At 41.7% G+C, this 20,788-nt stretch overlaps 1 protein-coding gene across 10 annotated transcripts; it reads right to left on the bottom strand.

Moving 5' to 3' along the window:
- Positions 1-516: 516 nt before the first annotated feature.
- COQ7 (coenzyme Q7, hydroxylase) lies at positions 517-19,972 on the bottom strand. 10 transcript variants are annotated; one of them, XM_081560835.1, is made up of 8 exons: positions 19,432-19,972; positions 15,846-18,479; positions 14,027-14,213; positions 6,713-6,891; positions 5,468-5,582; positions 4,474-4,613; positions 3,759-3,827; positions 517-719 (listed from the first exon to the last, which is right to left on the bottom strand). In XM_081560835.1, exons 4-8 carry the CDS (start codon positions 6,848-6,850, stop codon positions 642-644), a joined length of 540 nt encoding a protein of 179 aa, XP_081416961.1. In that variant the 5' UTR covers positions 6,851-6,891; positions 14,027-14,213; positions 15,846-18,479; positions 19,432-19,972; the 3' UTR covers positions 517-641. The 10 variants fall into 10 exon arrangements, with proteins under 10 accessions (XP_081416961.1, XP_081416963.1, XP_081416964.1 ...); XM_081560837.1 differs by having other exon boundaries at positions 15,846-19,829; XM_081560838.1 differs by lacking the exon at positions 19,432-19,972 and having other exon boundaries at positions 14,027-14,125.
- Positions 19,973-20,788: the final 816 nt, after the last annotated feature.

The raw sequence follows: 20,788 nt of genomic DNA, 5'->3' as shown, positions 1-20,788 counted from the left end.
ACCCTGATGTGCAGCCAGAGAAGAGAACCACTGATCTAGGTTTTTTTCCCACAAATTATTTTAAAATTTGCAAATCATAAAGGATTTCAACAAAGTATAAAAATTATAGTTCATTTTGGTCCATTCTTTAGGGAACAGACCTAAAGGAAATGATTATAATTCAACTTCACAAATAATCCACAATTTAGTATACTCTCTGATGGAAGTAATCTGCCCTCAACCCACATTTCACAATAAAAACGATATCAGTCTTCTGCTTACCTGATGGGTTAGACAGTCTTGCTTTGTCAATTTTAAACATCACTGTTTTAAATTACTTTGTGATACCGGTAAACTCATTTTTTTTTCTCTCGAAGATATGTTACTTTCTTAATGATTCATACTTGTTGCTTTAGAAAAAAATTTATAGACCAAATGAGAACCAGCTTCATTTGCTGTAATCTGAACACACCTGGTAAACTGTCAGCCTTATGGCCACAAAGCAGCACAGAGAACAATCAACACTGGAGAGTTTAATTAATGAAAAAACCTCTCATAATTTATTAACAAATTCACAGAACAATAACTGTACATTTCCTTTTCTGCCACTGTCACCTGTTAAATTACTATTATCCCTATACACAAGGAAAAGTGGACATATTTTAAAGCCTTTCTGATAAATATATCGCCACTCTGCACCCAGCCTGGATAATGCTCTTCAGAACGACATATGCTGGAGCCTGTTAAAAAAAACAACAGTAAGCAAACCAAAGAAATCCATTCTATGTTCACCTTCCATTGTAACGTGCAAGTCTAGCATGGCAGGGTTGGGACTTCTCTGGGTAAGTAATAAGATCTAAGAAATGATTTGTTTTAACTGCGGGGAAAAAAATCCTTTTCAAAAGATTGGAATGCCTTTGCTGCAGCCAAAACATCTGACCCAACCAGCTTCTCACCAGAAAGAGGGAATGTGCTGGGGAAAAGGATAAGGAAGCGAGAAATGATTCCCAGTTGGGAGCAAGGCATTTGCTTGCTTTCTGTCAAGCAGTTCTGTTAATGCCCAGTTGTGGATGTGACTGGTGATGGAACTAATAATGTCCAATGCTATAAAGAACAATATTGTATAGGAACCTGGAATGTTAGGTCCACGAATCAAGGTAAATTGGAAGTGGTCAATCAGGAGATGGCAAGAGTGAACATTGACATTTTAGGAATCAGTGAACTAAGATGGACTGGAATGGGTGAATTTAACTCAGATGACCATTATATCTACTACTGTGGGCAAGAATCCCTTAGAAGAAATGGAGTAGCTCTCATAGTCAACAAAAGAGTCTGAAATGTAGTACCTGGGTGCAATCTCAAAAACGATAGAATGATCTCTGTTCATTTCCAAGGCAAACCATTCAATATCACAGTAATACAAGCCTATGCCCCAATCACTAACGCTGAAGAAGCTGAAGTTGAATGGTTCTATGAAGACCTACAAGACCTTGTAGTACTAAACCAAAAAAAGATGTCCTTTTCATCATAGGAGACTGGAATGCAAAAGTAGGAAGTCAAGAGATACCTAGAGTAACAGGCAAATTTGGCCTTGGAGTACAAAATGAAGCAAGGCAAAGGCTAACAGAGTTTTGCCAAGAGAATGCACTGGTCATAGCAAATACTCTCTTCCAACAACACAAGAGAAGACTCTACACATGGACATCACCAGATGGTCAATACTAAAATCAGACTGATTATATTTTTTGCCGCTGAAGATGGAGAAGCTCTACACAGTCAGCAAAAATAAGACCAGTAGCTGACTGTGGCTCAGATCATGAACTCCTTATTGCAGAATTCAGACTTAAATTGAAGAAAGTAGGGAAAACCACTAGACCATTCAGGTATGACCTAAATCAGTGATCAGTGCAAAGAAACAGAGGAAAACAATAGAATAGGAAAGTCTAGAGATCTCTTCAAGAAAATTAGAGATACAAAGGGAACATTTCATGCAAAGATGGGCACAATAAAGGACAGAAATGGTATGGACCTAACAGAAGCAGAAGAGGTCAAGAAGAGGTGGCAAGAATACACACAAGAACTATACAAAAAAGATCTTCACAACCCAGATAATCACGATGGTGGGATCACTCACCTAGAGCCAGACATCCTGGAATGTGAAGTCAAGTGGGCCTTAGGAAGCATCACTATAAACAAAGCTAGTGGAGGTGATGGAATTCCAGTTGAGCTATTTCAAATCCTCAAAGATGATGCAGCTGAAGTGCTGCACTCAATATGCCAGCAAATTTGGAAAACTCAGCAGTGGCCACAGGACTGGAAAAGGTCAGTTTTCATTCCAATCCCAAAGAAAGGCAATGCCAAAGAATGCTCAAACTACCACACAATTGCACTTATATCACACAGTAGCAAAGTAATGCTCAAAATTCACCAAGCCAGGCTTCAACAGTACATGAACCAAGAACTTCCAGATATTTAAGCTGGATTAAGAAAAGGCAGAGGAACCAGAAATCAAATTGCCAACATCCTTTGGATCATAGAAAAAGCAAGAAAGTTCCAGAAAAAATCTACTTCTGCTTTACTGACTTATGCCAAAGCCTTTGGCTAGGTGGATCACAACAAACTGTGGAAGATTCTTCAAGAGATAGGAATACCAGACCACTTTACCTGCCTCCTAAGAAATCCGTATGCAGGTCAGGAAGCAACAGTTAGAACCAGACATGGAACATGGACTGGTTCCAATATGGGAAAGGAGTACGTCAAGGCTGTATACTGTCACCCTTATTATTTAACTTATATGCAAAGTACATCATGAGAAATGACCAGCTGGATGAAGCACAAGCTGAAATCAAGATTGCTGGGAGAAACATCAAAAACCTCAGATACAAAGATGACACCACCCATATGGCAGAAAGTGAAGAACTAAAGAGCCTCTTGATGAAAGTGAAAGAGAAGAGTGAAAAAGTTGGCTTAAAATTCAACATTCAGAAAACTAAGATCGTAGCATCTGGTCCCATCACTTCATGGCAAACAGATGGGGAAACAGTGAAAACAGTGGCTGACTTTATTTTTGGGGGGCTCCAAAATCACTGCAGATGGCAAGTGCAGCCATGAAATTAAAAGATGCTTGCTCCCTGGAAGAAAAGCTATGACCAACCTAGACAGCATATTAAAAAGCAGAGACATTACTTTGCCAACAAAGGTCCATCTAGTCAAAGCTATGGTTTTTTCCAGTAGTCATGTATGGATGTGAGAGTTGGACTATAAAGAAAGCTGAGCACCAAAGAATTGATGCTTTTGAACTGTGGTGTTGGAGAAGACTCTCGAGAGTCCCTTGGACTGCAAAGAGATCCAACCAGTCAATCCTAAAGAAATCAGTCCTGAATATTCATTGTAAGGACTGATACTGAAGCTGAAACTCTAATACTTTGGCCACGTGGTGTGAAGAACGACTCCTTGGAAAAGACCCTGATGCTGGGAAAGATTGAAGGCAGGAGGAGAAGAGGACGACAGAGGATGAGATGGTTGGATGGCATCACCGACTCGATGGACAAGAGTTTGAGCAAGCTTCAGGAGTTGGTGATGGACAGGGAAGCCTGGCGTGCTGCAGTTCAAGGGGTCGTAAAGAGTGGGACACAACTGGGCAACTGAACTGAACTGACTGATATGGGTTCTCTTTCTCTGGTGGTCGTTTTATAACTTTTTGGAAACAGAAACGTTCCTGTCCCTCAACCTTCCAAATAAAGTACCACCACAAGCAAACAGTAAAGATGGGTCCCCACCAGTTCTGCGTCATGTTCGAGGCCTATGTCATGGTGCTCAAGCTCTTCATCCCGAAATTTCCTTATCACCTGGTTAAATAAAAAGAAATTGAAACAAGTTAGCCTTCCAACTCCCCACTGTTCTGACTGACTTTGGTGGCCAAAGCCTCATATTACTGTCTAAGACACAGGTAGGCAGACTTTTCCTGCAAAGGGCCAGAGGCAGTACTTGAGGTTTCTCGGGCTGTAAGGTCCCTGTCATGATGATTCAACTCTGCCACCCTAGAGGGGACAACAGCCATGGACACGCAGACAAATGAGTGCGGCAGGTGTTCCAGAAAAACTTATTTACAGAGACAGGTGGGTGGCCACTGACTTAGACTTGAAAAACAAAAATTAAACAGTTCCCTTATTTTCTGAAGAAAATTTCTGAGGATATTCATTTATTGAATCTGAAGGATCTGTGCTCATGGCCTTTGCTCAGGATCTAACAATGACGCAGAGGCAGAGAGAATACAGGTGTGCGCTCAGAAAACACGGGTTTCAGTCCCAGCTCCGCCCGAGCACGTGACATGGCCCACAGCTTCAGCTGCCTCAGCCCGCACGCCTTTCAAATGAGGTGCTGCCCTAGGTTTCGAAGGCAGTGCTAGTCCCTAACACTCTATTTTGTTCCTCTTACCAAACTGCGTATCTGCCCTTCCCCCCCGGCAGTCCCTTCCAGAGCGGAGTCAGATACCTGCAGAAGCTCCTCGTATTTTTCGGGCTCCTTCTCCATCAGCGTCCTGATCTGGTTGTTGTAGTGGTGTGCGATGGACTCTTCCACGGCCACCGTGCAGGCCATGGCGCCCTCCTTCCCAAGCAGGGCAGTTCCAGCGCCTGGAATGGTCAGATCCAGAAGGTAAAGGATGGGGCTGACACCACCGGGGATGGAGACCAGGTCAGGGTTTGTCACCTGGCACCCTGGGGCTGGGTAATTGCTTGTTGTGGGGGAGTGTCCCGAACGTGGTAGGAGGTTTAGCGGGATCCCTGGCCTTTACCCACTAGGGGCCCGTGGCATCCCCAGCTGCAACAACCAAAACTGTCTCTAGATGTTGCCACGTGTCCTCAGGAGCAACCTGCCATCCTTGAAAACCACAGTACCAGATGACAGTGTGGTGATTCAAACCCTGAATCACACAGTAAGAATGTTCTTTCAGTGCTTTTTCTCACCTTCTGATTATGGCAGGAGCGAGTCTTCACTGGGGTTCTTTGGTTCTTCTGTATCACTGTCTCTCCCCTTTTTTGTCTTTTTCTTTCTTTTGGCTGTGCCTCAGGGCTTGTGGGATCTTCGTTCCCCAACTAGGGATAGAACCTGGGCTCTCAGCAATGAAAGTGCTGAGTCCTAACCACTGAACTTCCAGGGAATTCCCTGACTCTCTTTTTAAGAGTGAGCAGATCCCAAGTTTAGAACCTTCATCAGGGAACTTCATCTGGCCACAGTCAAATTACTCTAGCCTTTTCCCTCTCTGTTGTAGTTATTTTCAATGTATCTTCTATTGATAAAAGTACTGATTTTAAGGGTTCTATCTTAAATACTTTTAAGCAAAAAAATAATCAATTTAACTTTAGAAAAATATTAAGTAAATGAAAAGGCTGTAAGAGGACACAGCAAGAATTGTAGAGGGGTTATTTAGTGATTCAATCATCCCAGATCCCTAAGCTCACACGGGCTCTCTGAGATAGACACGTACCCAGTGCAAAGCCCACCACGTTCCAAAAGGGCATCAGAATGGTCGGCCGCACCCTGAATGCAACCATCAACTCACTGAACTTTTTCAAGTGGTCCTTTTCTTGATCCCACATTTTCTGTAAGAAACATAAAAACAAAGACATTTCAGAGAGACCACCTGCTACATAATAAGGAAGCCACATGCTCTGTTCATGTGAGTAAAGGAAGCACAATGGGGAGAATGATGAGAACTGCTACTTCCCCCAGTCCCCTTGAATCATCGAAGGAAAAGCCCTAAACATCAGATTACGGGGAAGAGAGACAGCAAACCAAGAGAAGTGTCTGTTATCTCCATTCCAGACAAGCAGACTGAACCGCAGAACTGGCAGAAGTTGCTCAGATCCACAGTGCACCTATTCAAGGACAAGGGTCCACACCCGCAAAGACATGAGATATGTAGCCCATTTCAAACTTAGGAGGGCAGAATATTACCTTTTATATGATTTCCTTTCAGACAGCCAAAAATATATCATTTACATCAAAGGAAAAAGGAAGAATGATCATAAGAGCTAACACTTAAAAGAGTATGTCCCATAGCCAGGTACTGTCAAATAGCTTTGTGAAGGACAAACGATTACTACCCTCACTATACAGATGAAGGAAGTGAGGCACAGAGAGGTTAAGTAACTTGCCCAAGTACTCAGAGCAGGCAATTGAACTTGTGCTAAGTGTCTACTACATGCCAGGCATGGTATTAGCTGTTCTACATGAGCTCATTTCTTCTTCACCAAAACTGAATGACGTTTTCTCAGCTCATTTCGCAGACACGGACCAGGCCATGTGACTTCCTCAAGCTCACACAGGTAGGAGGGGGGAGAGAGCTGGAATGTGAACTTTGGTCTGTGTGACTATGAAGCCCAGGCCTGTCTAATCTGCCTCTCGGTATAAAATATAAAATATCTCCACTGGGCTCCACTAGGGGTGGGACCACAAGGTCTTACAACTGGTGCTTTGAGTTAATGCAATGACTCTTAATCCTTTTTTATTGCTCCCTGCCATGAAATTTTAATACTACAGCTAGACTGTGTTTGTTTATGTACTATAAATCTGTTTATGTCTGTCTGCACTTTATAAAAAAGAATAATATGCTTTTTACTCCTCCACCCCCAACCCACAACCAATTTTTCCTCTCTTGGGGACAACAGTACCTCCCTTGACAATGCATGACCCAACGTGATTCATTACTGAGAGATCAAGAGGTGCCCACCTGAATGACCGGCCCGACGCTCGTCCGACCCAGGACGGCCATCTGCCCTGCATAGATGCGGTTCGCTCCATATTCACCTGCATGATCCACCCGGATTATTCGATCCACAGCTTCCCTATCGATATTGTCTAAGGTCATTCCCGAACTGCAAAATCTGACACTGATTCTTCTTCCATAAGCTGCAATGCAAGTGTTTATTCTCCATTACTCTCAGGTAAACTTGAGATGATTCCTTTCATAGAAGAAAGAGGCATCTTACAGCAAAGGTTACAAATAAGCTCCCCATAGGTTGGGGATGCCTACAAGTGTACTCTCTTTAACTTGCAGTGATTTGTGGCTTTGTTTTTTAAACTTCTTATTTTGTATTGGGGTATAGCTGATTATTAAAACATGTGATAGTTTCAGGTGAACAGGGAAGGGACTCAGCCATATAGATACATGTACCCATTCTCCCCCAAATGGCCCTCCCATCCAGGCTGCCACATAACGTTGAGCAGAATTCCATGTGCTATACAGTAGGTCCTTGTGAGTTATCCATTTTAAATACAGCAGTGTGTAGTTTTTAAGTAAATTAATTACCAGTATTTAAAACATAGAAGATTTAACTAAAGATCTGGAGCCTGGCTTCACTTGAAGTGTATGACAATCTAGAAATACTGATGGCATCTTCTCACCAGGCAGCTAACATGGCAGCTGCCTCTGGATGGGCATGGTTCCCCAGTTCACACACCTGCTTCTTTTCCAACTCTGGCTGCACACAACCCCTAGGAACTCTCAGAATCATGGATGCTCCTCCCCAGTTGATCCCTGGGAGATGATGCTTTTAAAAAGTTCTATGCACAAATGTTCTCTGCAACCAAGGTTAAGAACTGTAGATTTAATTTCTCTTATTAAAAATATCTGTGCCAGTGAGCATCTGACTTTGAGAATTTAGCCTAGAGCTTACGTTTCATCTCATTCTTGTATTTAATTCAACTGAATTCTTCTTGCTTTCAAAACGTAAATTCTTTAGGATAGATTAGATTTTGTCTTTTAAAAAAATCTCCAAATAGTTAACACCTTGGCTATAATCTCTGAGACTTGTATTAGAGCATTCCCAAAGTTCTCTCCCCTAAGAGAAGAGTTTTATAACATGTTTAGATGTATAAGGTGTTAATTCATTTGGCAGATATGGAAGTAAAGACTCAGACCATTTAGTTGGTAATGAGAGCTCTGATTGTATTGATATCATCTTGAGATGTGTTTCAAGGCTCTTATGTATGACTACCACCTGTTTAATAGATACCTTTCATTTAGGCTAAGGAACACCCACAAAATGCGATGAAAAGTTTCATTCTGATACATCTATAGCCTTTTTTTTTTTTCTCCCATTAAAAAAGGCTTGAGTGCTTTGGACACAAAGTGATGGAGTAGGCCTGATAAAATCTGAGATAGTTCTGCATTTGAACTTTTGAGGCTGAGGATTTTAAATGCCTCACTCTAGACAAAGGAGCAGTGGATATGGCGGTCTGAAGCATGGTGTCCCAGCTTTGAGCCGTTCTTCCACAGAACCTGCTCCATCTCACTAAGCATGCCTGACTTAACTGGATGGATTCCAAGTTCTGCCACATGTAAGGTACCACTCAGATCTGTGCTGTCAGACAGCAGGTCATTGTGGTCCATGGCCTTTTGTTTTGGCCATGCTGCATGCAGGATCTTAGTTCCCCTACTGGGCATCGAACCTGCGCCCCCTGCAGTGGAAGTGCAGAGTCTTAACTGCAGGACTGCCACGGAAGTCCCTCCATGACCGTGTTTCCATGTGGAGAACAATTTGAGACATTTGACAAAGTCAAGGTAGCCTGTCCCAAGTTTTTCCTCCAAGTCCAAGGCCTGGCCTCCTTGTAGAAAGATGTGGTCCAAAAGTTAAAATTAAAAATGATGAGATGGGACTTTCCCTGGTGATCCAGTGGTTAAGAATCCGTCTGCCAATGCAGGGGACATGGGTTTGCTCCCTGGTTCTGGAAAATCTCACATACCACAGGGCAACTAAGCCTGTGCATCACAACTACTGAGCCCATGCTCTAGAGCCTACAAGTCACAACTACTGAAGCCCACTCGCCTACAGCTTGTGTTCCACAACAAGAGAAGCCACTGCAATGAGAAGCCCTCAAACTGCAATGAAGAGTAGCCCCCCCCTTGTTGCAGTTAGAGGAAGCCTGTGCAAAGCAACAGAGACCCAGTGCAGCCATAAATAAATAATGAGATGACTATTTCTTAAAATAATCTTGTTTGCTTGTTCTTTCATTTTGTTACTCCCACCACAAAATGTGTTACTAAGAAAGAACTTTTAAAAACAATGCAATACTCCTTTCTTTTTTTTGGCCAAGCTGAGTGGCTTGTGGGATCTTAATTCCTGGACCAGGGACTGAACCATTGAACTGGGCCCTCAGTACTGAAAGTGCAAAGTTCTAACCATTGAACCATTGGGAAATTCCTCAATATTAATTTTTTTAAGAAATCATTTGCTGAGAAATAGCAAGGGGTTGAGTGCATAAGATGAGCCTGAGTTCAAACACACAGCTGACTTTTGATGGGTAGAGTTATAATTCTATTAAAAACATATTTGACTTTTCCCTAACACTGCAACACGTTTCCAGATTCAGGCACCTAATAAACGCTTTTTTGAGGTATGTGTGGAGGGTGAGGTATCCTAATATTTGCCATCTCTATCTTGTCACAATCTCTGCAAGGTGACTTTAAAAAGTATCGGATGGATGAGTTTTAGATTGCAAAAATATTGTTTAAACAGTCATACTATCCAGAGTAATCTTCAGACTTAATGTAACCCCTATCGGATTACACACGACATTTTTCACAAAACTAGAACAAATAATCCTAAAATTTGTATGGAACCATGAAGACTCAGAATTGCCAAAGCAAGCCTGAGAAAAAAGAACAAAGCTGGAAGAATAATCCTCCCTGATTTCAGACAATACTCCAAAGCTACAGTAATCAAAACAGTGTAGCACTGGCACAAAAACAGACAAATGGATCAACTGAACAGAACAGAGAGCCCAGAAATAAATCCACACACCTAGCAAGTTAATCTCTGATAAAGGAGGCAAGACTATACGATGAGAAAAAAACAGTCTCTTCAGCAAGTGGTGCTGGGAAAGCTGGACAGCCACATATAAATCAATGATGTTACAACATGTCCTCATACCATACACAAAAAAACCTCAAAATGTAAGTTATGACATAAATAAATAAGACATGACACCACAAAACTCCTAAAAGAGAAAATAGGCAAAACGTTCTCTGACATAAACAGTACCAATGTTTTCTTAGGTCAGTCTCCCCAGGCAATAGAAATAAAAGCAAAAATAAATAGGACCTAATCAAACTTATAAGCTTTTGCATACCAAACAATTCACTAAAAAAAACAGGCAGAAGATCTAAATAGACATTTCTCCGAAGAAGATATACAAATGGCTGATAGACACATGAAAAGATGCTCAACACTTCTAATTAGAAAAATGCAAATCAAAACTACAGTGAGGTACTACCTCACACCAGTCAGTCATAATGGCCGTCATTAAAGAGTCTACAAATAACAAATGCTGGAGAGGGTGTGGAGAAAACGGAACGCTTGTACACTGTTGGTGAGAATGTAAACTGGTGCAGCCACCATGGAGAACAGTATGCAGGTTCCTCAAAAAACTAAAAACAGAGTTGCCATATGATCCAGTAATACCAGTCCTGGGCATATACCTGGAAGAAACTATAATTGGAAAAGACATGTGCACCCCAATGTTCACAGCAGACTATTCACAACAGCCAAGAGACGGAAGCAACCTAAACATCCACTGACAGATAAATGGACAGAGAAGATGTGGTCTATCTACACACACACCCACAGTGGAATACTGCTCACCCATAAAGAGTGAAATAATGCTATTTGCAGCAATATGCATGGGTCTAGAGATTATCATACTAAATGAAGGCAGAGAAATACAAATGCCAGGTGATACCACTTATGTGTGGAATCTAGAATGAGAGCTAAGAAGTTTACAAAAGAACTTATTTAAGAAACAGACTCACAGACATAGGAAACAAACTTTTGGTTACCAAAGGGGAAATGGGGTGGGGGGAGGGATAAATAGGGAATTTGGAATTAACAGATACAAACTACTATATATAAAATAGAGACGGGACTTCCTTGGCGGTCCAGTGGTTGAAACTCTGCCTTCCGATGCAGGTGGTGTGGATTTGAACTCTGGTCAGGGAGCTAAGATCTCACATTGCTAAGCTGCTTCAATCATGTCCGACTCTGTGTGACCCCACAGACAGTAGCTCACCAGGCTCCGCCATCCCTAGGATTCTCCAGGCAAGAATACTCCTCGCAGCCAAAAACCAAAACATAAAACAGAAACAATATTGCAACAAATTCAATAGACATAAAAAATGGTCCACATCAAAAATGTTTTTACAAAGAATAAACAAGGTCCTACCGTATAGCACAGGAAACTATATTCAATATCTAGTAATAAACTATATTGGAAAAGAAAAAAAAGTATGAGATGGACCATAGACAGGGCACAGAACTAGAATCAGAAAATACCTATCTTGTCTCTAACACAGACTTTTGACAATTCCTAATTGCCATTTCTTACATATAAAATTGGGAAAGATCTGGTTATTTCCTTTTTTGGGGAAACATAGTAATAAAATCTTTCTTACTGAGTTAATCATGAAGATAAAATGAGATACAGGACACAAAGTAACAATAAATGAAAAAGAATGAAGGAGCATTAAAATTCCCCTTCAACAATCTTGAGTTTTGCCCACACTGTCACACACTTTAAAACTGAGAAATAATAAAATTGAGGCCCAATGTTAAAAGCTCTCAAGCACATCATTTTATATTCATGATTTCCTTAAATGTGAAACCCATACCAGTGATGGCATCTAGGAGATTTTAGTCGTACACGAAAAGATCTTAAGTGGCTATGATGTTTTTTAGTAACAGTTATTCTTTTCCACACACACATATAGAAACCTGTATGCAGGTCAAAAAGCAACAGTTAGAACTGGACATGGAACAACAGACTGGTTCCAAATTGGGAAAGGAGTACGTCAAGGCTATATATTGTCACCCTGCTCATTTAACTTAAACGCAGAGTACATCATGCGAAATGCTGGGCTGGATGAAGCACAAGCTGGAATCAAGATTGCCAGGAGAAATATCAATAAGCTCAGATATGCAGATGACACCACCTTTATGGCAGAAAGTGAAGAACTAGAGAGCCTCTTAATCAAAGTGAAAGAGAAGGGTGAAAAAGTAGGCTTAAAACTCAACACTCAGAAAACTAAGCTCATGGCATCTTGTCCCATCACTTCATGGCAAACAGATGGGGAAACAATGCAAACAGTGTAAGACTTTATTTTGGGGGGGCTCCAAAATCACTGCAGATGGTGACTGCAGCCACGAAATTAAAAGACGCTTGCTCCTTGGAAGAAAAGTTATGAGTAACTTAGACAGCGTATTAAAAAGCACAGACATTACTCTGCCAACAAAGGTCCATCTAGTCAAAGCTATGGTTTTTTCAGTAGTCTCGTATGGATGTGAGTTGGACTATAAAGAAAGCTGAGAGCAGAAGAATCAATGCTTTTGAACTGTGGTGTTGGAAAGAGTCTTGTGAGTCCCTTGGACTGCAAGGAGATCCAACCAGTCCATCCTAAAGGAAACCAGTCCTTAATATTCATTGGATAGACTGATGTTGAAGCTGAAACTCCAATACTTTGGCCACCTGATGGGAAGAGCTGACTCATTTGAAAAGACCCTGATGCTGGAGAAGACTGAAGGTGGGAGGAGAAGGGGACGACAGAGGATGAGATGGCTGGATGGCATCACCAACTCAATGGGCATGAGTTTGGGTAAACTCCGGGAGTTGGTGATGGACAGAGAGGCCTGGCGTGCTGCAGTCCATGGGGTCACAAAGAGTTGGACATGACTGAGCAACTGAACACTTGTTAATTTTCCTTTCTTGAGGAAAAAAAGATGGTCTTGAGTTCAAACCAAGGTAGACAACAGTATCTAATACAATAATTTCTTGTTTTCAGCGTACTTTTATGATTGTTTTTCTTGGGACAAGAGATACTGGTTTTCCCTTTACCTAAGGATCTAGTTTCCCAATGTTCTAATTTTAAACAGGAACACGGTTTAGAGAAATTAAAAAAAAACAACAAAAAACTCTAGTAATATCAGTGGCAAAGTATCTGTGGTATTGCTATAAAGCAAAAATCGTGAAGGTGGTACACGAATGGTTTAACTTTGAGAAAATGACCTCAAAATTTTCTGAGGCAGCTCAGATAAATGAAGAAAAGACGAGTCAGAATCCAAGCCCAAGTCTCCCTACTCCCAATTCGACGCCCCTTCCAACATTCCGGTGCTTCTCTAACTTGCAAATGCACACGAGTCATTCCAAGGGCTTGTTAAGATCCAGAAGGTTAGGGGAGGGATCTGAGAATCTGCGTTTCTAACAGGCTCCGGAGTGGGGCGGACGGATGGGAGGAAGCCCACGCTGCCGGTCGTAGGGCCACCTACAAGGCCATAAGCGAAAGCGCCGAGGACCGCCCCAAGACACTAAAATTTCAAGGTGGCCAACTCTCCTCAGTCCGGAACGCCTACCACACCTGCCGTGACGTCACAGAACAGGCGCGAAATCACGTCATTCCCCCAAACTCACGGACGCTGAATGGGCACGCCAGAACGCCAATGCGGAAAACCCACTCCCTTTCCGCCCGGCGGGCCCCAGCGACCGACTACAGGCCCAGCGCCGCTTTTCCAGCCGCGCAGTCGCCCTCCGTCGCAGCCCTGTGACGTATGAACGTCTACCCTCCGTGACCTCCCCGACCTATGCCTAAGAAAAAAATTCCTGGGCTCCTCAGCCCCGCGCGCGGTCGCGCTCAGGTTTCTCCTTTACCTGAGAGGGGCTGCAGGGACCCTGTGCGCAGCCGCCACAGGCAGCAAGCCGCCGCCGCCCGGGCACAACTCATTGCCGCGGCAACAGCGCTACTACTTCTTGAACGGAAGGGGCCAACCGTGCCCTTGGCGCAGATTGATGACGCACGGCCGACGTAAGTCAGATGCAGTTGGCTCTCGCACCGGTGGAAACGCCCCTAATCCCTCTCTTCCACTCGATTGGTTGGAAATGTCAAATGAAAAGACTCTAGTGGATGCGGTCGCTATCAATCACTACGTAAAGAGTTGCCATGGAGATGAGAATGCTAAATTGCTCTTTCAAAAATCATAACAGGTAAAAGATTACTCACCTCAATTCCTGAGGAAAAGGACCATGCTGCTGCTGCTGCTAAGTCGCTTCAGTCGTGTCCGACTCTGTGCGACCCTATGGACAGCAGCCCACGAGGCTCCTCCGAAAAGGACCACGAGAGAATTGTTTACCGGCATAGCCATTGTATTTTGTGCTTTGCCAATACAGGAAATTTCTATCTGTAGGCTCTTTAAAATAGTAGAAATTACAGTCTGAAATTCAATTCATCACGTGCAAATCGTGTTGACTCTAGGTATTGGGGTTGACAGACTAAATTTCTTCCTACTCCTTTTCTCTATTTTTAGATTTTCTACAAAGAACATTTATTGTTGCTATCCTTATTTCCCCTTTACTGTTAGTGAGAGCGTGTTAGGTAGTCCCTCAGTCGTTCGGGACACTTTGTGACCCCCATGGGCTGTACTCTGCCAGGCTGCTCTGTCCATAGAATTCTCCAGGCAAGAATATTGGAGTGGGTAGCGATTCACTTCTCCGGGGGATCCTCCCCACCCAGGGATCCAATTTGGGTCTCCTGGACTGCAGGCAGATTCTTTACCATGGGAGTCACTAGGAAATTAGTGCAAATTCGTTTCTTGAAGAGAAGGTTGAGATGAGTAGATTTAGCAACATATTTCATACTTTTGAGTCTGTATCCAATCTGTCAGGGTAGACTCATTAATTGTAACAAATCACTTGTGGGGGAGGCTGTGCATGTGTGGAGGCATGTTTAATAATGGTAACTTCAGAATTGAAATTGTGAGAGGGTGACTTTCATTTTCTACTTTACATTCTTGGATTATATATCTTTTATCCATCACTATAAAATATTTAAGATAGACTGCTATTGTAAAATAATGTTGCTAATTGTTTTAAAAATTAACACACTTTTTTGCTGAAAGTTTTACTTTCCTTTCATGTTTAAAGGACTCATTAACACAAGAAACCACATGGTATTATATACATAAACTATTTTTATGGAAGATTATTTGACTTAATTTCAACATACAGTAATTAAAAGAAGAGAAACAGAAACAATAGAGAGAATTAACAACACATGCATCACCAAATTGGGCACCCTACATCTAGACTTGAACAGGCTGGAAATCCCTTGTTAACAGCAATCTGGAATCTCTACTGGGAAAGGGTCCTGGGCTGTGCATCCACCCCAAGGGTGAGATTTCATATTGCAGTTTCATGGGCTCTTGCTTATAATCCTAGACTGCAGACTGGTATCATCAACAGTTAGCATGCAGAAATGCAGCTCTGTTTTTACTTTAACTTTTTACAATGCTGTTTGTTTCACCTTGTGAGCCATAGGATTTCGTTAGACCCCGCGGGGTTGGCCAGATCTCCAGGGGCTCAAGAATTCTAAGACCCACTCCTTTTCTTATCTAAAGTGCTGCCTGACCTGCTGTGCTTGCACACACGGAGTCTGGGTAGTGTCAGGGCTGGTCCAAAGCAGATCAGAGGCCTGCTTCCTGCTTCTGAAGCCTGAACAAGACTTCCTCCGTTTACTTTCCCTAAAAGTCGGGCTCAAGATTGTTTAGGCTAACGTGCATAGGAATAAGGCAAAATAACACAAGTAGGTGTCTTCATTCTATAAGTAACATAACAATTCCAGATAGTCAATAGAAATAAAGTGATCAAAGAAACAAGTAATGGGTTAAGCAATGCAGAAAACACTTTTTCAGCAGTAGGGGACTTAGTAAAGAAAAAGTCCCACCATGAATGAGAAGTATATTTTGGTACATCAACTCCTACCTCCATTAACTTATTGGCAGCAATAGTACTAACAACAGAATGTTCTATCAAGGCCTGATTACCTGTATCTATGAAATTTTGTAACTTGTTCAGTTCAGTCACTCAGTTGTGTCCGACTCTTTGTGATCCCACGGACTGCAGCGCACCAGGCCTCCCTGTCCATCGCCAATTCCTGGAGTTTATTCAAACTCATGTCCATTGAGTTGGTGATGCCATCCAACCATGTCATCCTCTGTCATCCCCTTCTCCTCCTGCCGTCAATCTTTCCCAGCATCAGGGTCTTTTCAAATGAATCAGTTGTTCCCATCAAGTGGCCAAAGTATTGGAGTTTCAGCTTCAGCATCAGTCCTTCCAATGAGTATTCCAATGATTTCCTTTAGGATGGACTGGTTGGATCTCGTTGCAGTCTGAGAGACGTTCAAGAGTCTTCTCCAACACCACAGTTCAAAAGTGTCAATTCTTCTGTGCTCAGCTTTCTTTATAGTCCAACTCTCACATCCGTACATGACTCCTGGGAAAACCATAGCTTTGACTAGATGGACCTTTTTTGGCAAAGTAATGTCTCTGCTTTTTAATATGCTGTCTAGGTTGGTCATAACTTTCTTTCAAGGAGCAAGAATCTTTTAATTTCATGGCTGAAACCCTGTGGACTATATGTACAGTCCATGGAATTCTCCAGGCCAGAATACTGAAGTGGATAGCTTTCCCCTTCTCCAGGAGATCTTCCCAACCCAGGGATCAAACCCAGGACTCCCGCATTGCAGGCGGATTCTTTACCGGCTGAGCCACAAGGGAAGCCCTGTAACTCTTTGGTTCTTGCAAAATCTTATGTAAGGGTTCTAAGGGAAAGCCAATATTGGAAACAGAAAGAATAGGGAATAACATTTGAGCCCGCAATACCTGAGTTCTCATGGGGGAAAGTAATAGGTGGTCCCCTTCCAATATAAATGATTAACATGTGTTACGCATCTGGAAAAAGGGGTTCCTAACTGATACATGGAAATTGTTTCTACATAATTGGTTACACTACGTACAAATTGAGGGGCAATCTCAAAAATATACTACAGTATTTAGGGAAGATAGTCATTCACAATAGTTAATAGAGTTCTCCAATAAGCAGGATTCCCAAATGCCAGATGTTGGTCCACATAGCAATACTTTGGTAGCCTTTCCACAGTCTTATCAGTAAGTGGGTATGATTATTAAAGTCCAAATAATTTCCAGTAAAATGTGGTAACCAATACTCTTCCCCAAATACAATGGATAACACATGAAGCTGGTATAATCTAGCAGACAGATAAATTTTATCCATACAAACTCAAAGTTAAGAAAGGATGGAACTTGTTTGCAGGGCAGGCGAAATTATCTTGAGTTCAGATCTGGTTCACGTTTCTCTAGCTGAAGGCTCTCTTATGATTTCCTTTATGTTATCTTAGCACAATGGCCAGGGGTTGAGGCATGGATGACGATCCACATTAAGGTCAGACTTCCAAGAAAAATCTATTCACAAGAATGACAGTGGGTTAATGGCACATATTTCCATTTTTCCTGTCTGGGGATCATCACTAATATGGTATTATCCTTCCCCTGCACAGTGACATCAGCAGGTATGGGAGGACTGTTAGCCTCCTTCACCCAGACTTTAGCTCCAATTGCATGTTTTTCATGCAATTACCATGTAGTTCAATGATAGATACATGGAATTTTATGGTCCCTGGTTATAGCTAATGGGGTATCTAATCTCTATCCAAATATAGATTACTGAAATAAGCTTTAGAATAATTCAGTTAACTTGTTAGCAATAAACATAATAGCAAGGAACTATCTGGGAAGTTCAGTTCAGTTCAGTTCAGTTCAGTCACTCAGTTGGTTCCGACTCTTTGAGACCCCATGGACTGCAGCACACCAGGCCTCCCTGTCCATCACCAACTCCTGGAGTTTACTCCAGCTCATGCCCATTGAGTCAGTGATGCCATCCACCATCTGTCATCCCCTTCTCCTCCCGCCTTCAACCTTTTCCAGCATCAGGGTCTTTTCAAAGGAGTCAGCTCTTCACATCAGGTGGCCGAAGTATTGGAGTTTCAACTTCAACATCAATCCTTCCAATGAGTATTCAGGACTGATTTCCTTTAGGATGGACTGGTTGGATCTCCTTGCAGTCCAATGGACTCTCAAGAGTCTTCTCCAACACCACAGTTCAAAAGCATCAATTCTTTGGGGCTCAACTTTCTTTATAGTCCAACTCTCACATCCATACATGACTACTGGAAAAACCATAGCCTTGACTAGATGAACCTTTGTTGGCAAAGTAACATCTCTGCTCTTTAATATGCTGTCTAGGTTGATCATAACTTTTCTCCCAAGGAGTAAGCATCTTTTAATTTCATGGCTGCAGTCACCATCTGCAGTGATTTTGGAGCCCCCCAAAATAAAATCTGCCACTGTTTCCACTGTTTCCCCATCTATTTGCCATGAAGTGATGGGACAAGATGCCATGATCTTTGTTTTCTGAATGTTGAGCTTTAAGCCAACTTTTTCACTCTCCTCTTTCACTTTCATCAAGAGGCTCTTTAGTTCTTCTTCACTTTCTGCCATAAGAGGGGTGTCATCTGCATATCTGAGGTTATTGATATTTCTCCCGGCAATCTTGATTCCAGCTTGTGCTTCATCCAGCCCAGAGTTTCTCATGATGTACTCTGCATAGAAGTTAGTCTTGGTCAACATGTCAATTGACAAAACCAGAATTTAACATTCAGTGAAACATAAAATTTGTGTGTGTATGTGTGTGTAAGGGTATTAACCCTGCAGCCAGGGAAGACTTTATCCCATCAAATAAAAAGTGAGGTTTGTAAGGGAACTGGGAAAAGCCAAGTGGCCATCTTGAATGTCCCATAGCCCAGACTGTTTGATTTATAGCTATTTTAAATAGCTGTTTTACATTCCTTGATTGAGAAGTAGACTGTGCCTTGTCCTAAGGATATCAGGATAGCAAAAGTCTGACAATGAGGGGTTAATTTTTTTGTAGAAGCAGAATGAGTTTTATTTATGTGCCACAATCTTCACAGATGACTGTGAAATAATATTTATTTACTTTACCAAAGTAACAAAAACTTTTATAAACAAATATAAATCACTTAAAGGCAAAGAAATTCACATAGTCTGTTATCAGAAGCCACATTCCAAGAAAACTTCGTTATCTTAACAGAGAAAGCCAACCTCTAGTCGGATAATAGCTTACTGTTAATAACAAAATTGGTTTATCTAGTTAAGTTTAAAGTACTCTTAGGTCCTTTCTGTAAATCTTGACCAGGTGATAGTATCTTTTTTCACAAAGGCATCAGAGTGGAAGCATGAGCTATCCTTATGACAAAATGGCTTAAGAAGAAAACTTTAAAATCTGATTATATTGCAGTTGACAAAGTAACTTGCTCACTGCTGTGATATGTAACACTTTAATACAATAACTAGAATTATGACTGATAACATTTTACCCGGACATATGGATTTTTATGATACGAAAGGTTTGTAGAAAGTGGACCCTGAGAAAAGAATTTTACGCATGGTAGAAGTTTCCCTGGGATGCTGAAGTGCCTTTGATAATAGACTTTTAAGTTTATTTACCCCTTAAGTGATCTGTTCTGTATTTACCTTTGAATACTTTGTGTATCCATAACTTTATTTTCCCATTCAGAAACAAGACACCTGTAAGTCAGACCTACTTTCCTTTCTCTTAACAAACTGCAATTCCATTCCTCATACTTCACTAAAAACACACATCCTACTTTACTTAAGCAACCATGAACGCTCCTTTACATTAGCATTCTGTACATCGGTGAACCTAAATACCAGTGATAATTTGTAAAAATACTTGCTTTCTTATAGAGAATATCTCAGGATGGTACCAAACATATTCACTAATGCTGCTGCTAAGTCGCTTCAGTCGTGTCTGACTCTGTGCGACCCCATAGACGGCAGCCCACCAGGCTCCGCCGTCCCTGGGATTCTCCAGGCAAGAATACTGGAGTGGATTGCCATTTCCTTCTCCAGTGCATGAAAGGGAAAAGTGAAAGTGAAGTCGCTCAGTCGTGTCCGACTCTTAGTGACCCCATGGACTATAGCCTACCAGGCTCCTCCGTCCATGGGATTTCCCAGGCAAGAGTACTGGAGTGGGGTGCCATTGCCTTCTCCGATATTCACTAATAGTTCTCAACTTTTTGTTTCTCTATAAATGGAAGCCAGTGTTTAGTAATTATTTTAGCATCTTATTTTATTTGGAAATGAAACTTCCATCATTTAACGTGATTTAGCACAACCCTAGACATTCAAGGTACCAAATCTGGAGAAACTATTTTAGGTACACACTGCCCAAGCATAATTATTCCTAATAGAGTTTATCTAAAAGCTCTTACCTCATTTACATTTTCTTTCCTTAAATGTTTCTTCACATCGAGTTACTCTGTAAAGTGACTCAGTATTCTAGCCCAAATGTGGAATATGCTGTCACCAGAAGCCAAATATCCTTATACATTTTTGTGCCTTCTTTTTGTCTTAGAAGTTTGAAATTCCATTATCTTTTGTTTAGCCTTAGGTAAAATCTCTTTATGTCCTTTAGCCCATTGTTTTCCCCAAAAGTTTAGAGTCTGGGCAGGTCCCTGAATTTTGGAGGGATTAATCTTCCATCTCAAGCATTGAGGTCCCAGACTACTGCTGTTTTAGCTATTGCCAGATAACCTTTCTTTTTGTTAACCTGGGTGTACCACTTTCAATGTTTAGCTTGTGCAAACTTTACAGCGGCTTTTTTGGCTACTGACTGGAAAGTGGAGACTTGGTTAGCTAAACTGTAATTTTGACATTGTAACATGGATAATCATCCTTGCAAATTGCATAACTCTTTCGCCAATTTTAATTTCTCTTCATTAATTTTAATTTAGTTTCATGCACCTTATGGTAGGCAGAGAGAAGGATTCAGCTTCTTCTACCAGTGTGGTATATTCTTGTCCTTTCT

The sequence above is a fragment of the Giraffa tippelskirchi genome, chromosome 13, assembly GCF_054371585.1.
Source record: "Giraffa tippelskirchi isolate mGirTip1 chromosome 13, T2T-mGirTip1v1.2.pri, whole genome shotgun sequence".
In the NCBI taxonomy this organism is placed as follows: domain Eukaryota; kingdom Metazoa; phylum Chordata; class Mammalia; order Artiodactyla; family Giraffidae; genus Giraffa; species Giraffa tippelskirchi.
Note: the sequence above shows the minus strand (reverse complement) of the source record. Positions and strands in the feature narration are given on the sequence as shown.

Bases quoted from the DNA above. Each gene is read 5' to 3' on its own strand.
- COQ7 (XM_081560828.1), bottom strand. From the start codon at position 13,750: ATGAGTTGTGCCCGGGCGGCGGCGGCTTGCTGCCTGTGGCGGCTGCGC. The intron at 3,828-4,473 runs GTATCTGACTCC...TTATTTAACCAG, and splicing joins AATACGAGGAGCTTCTGCAG to GTGATAAGGAAATTTCGGGA. The intron at 720-3,758 runs GTGGGGACCCAT...TTTTTTTAACAG, and splicing joins TCGAACATGACGCAGAACTG to GCTCCAGCATATGTCGTTCT.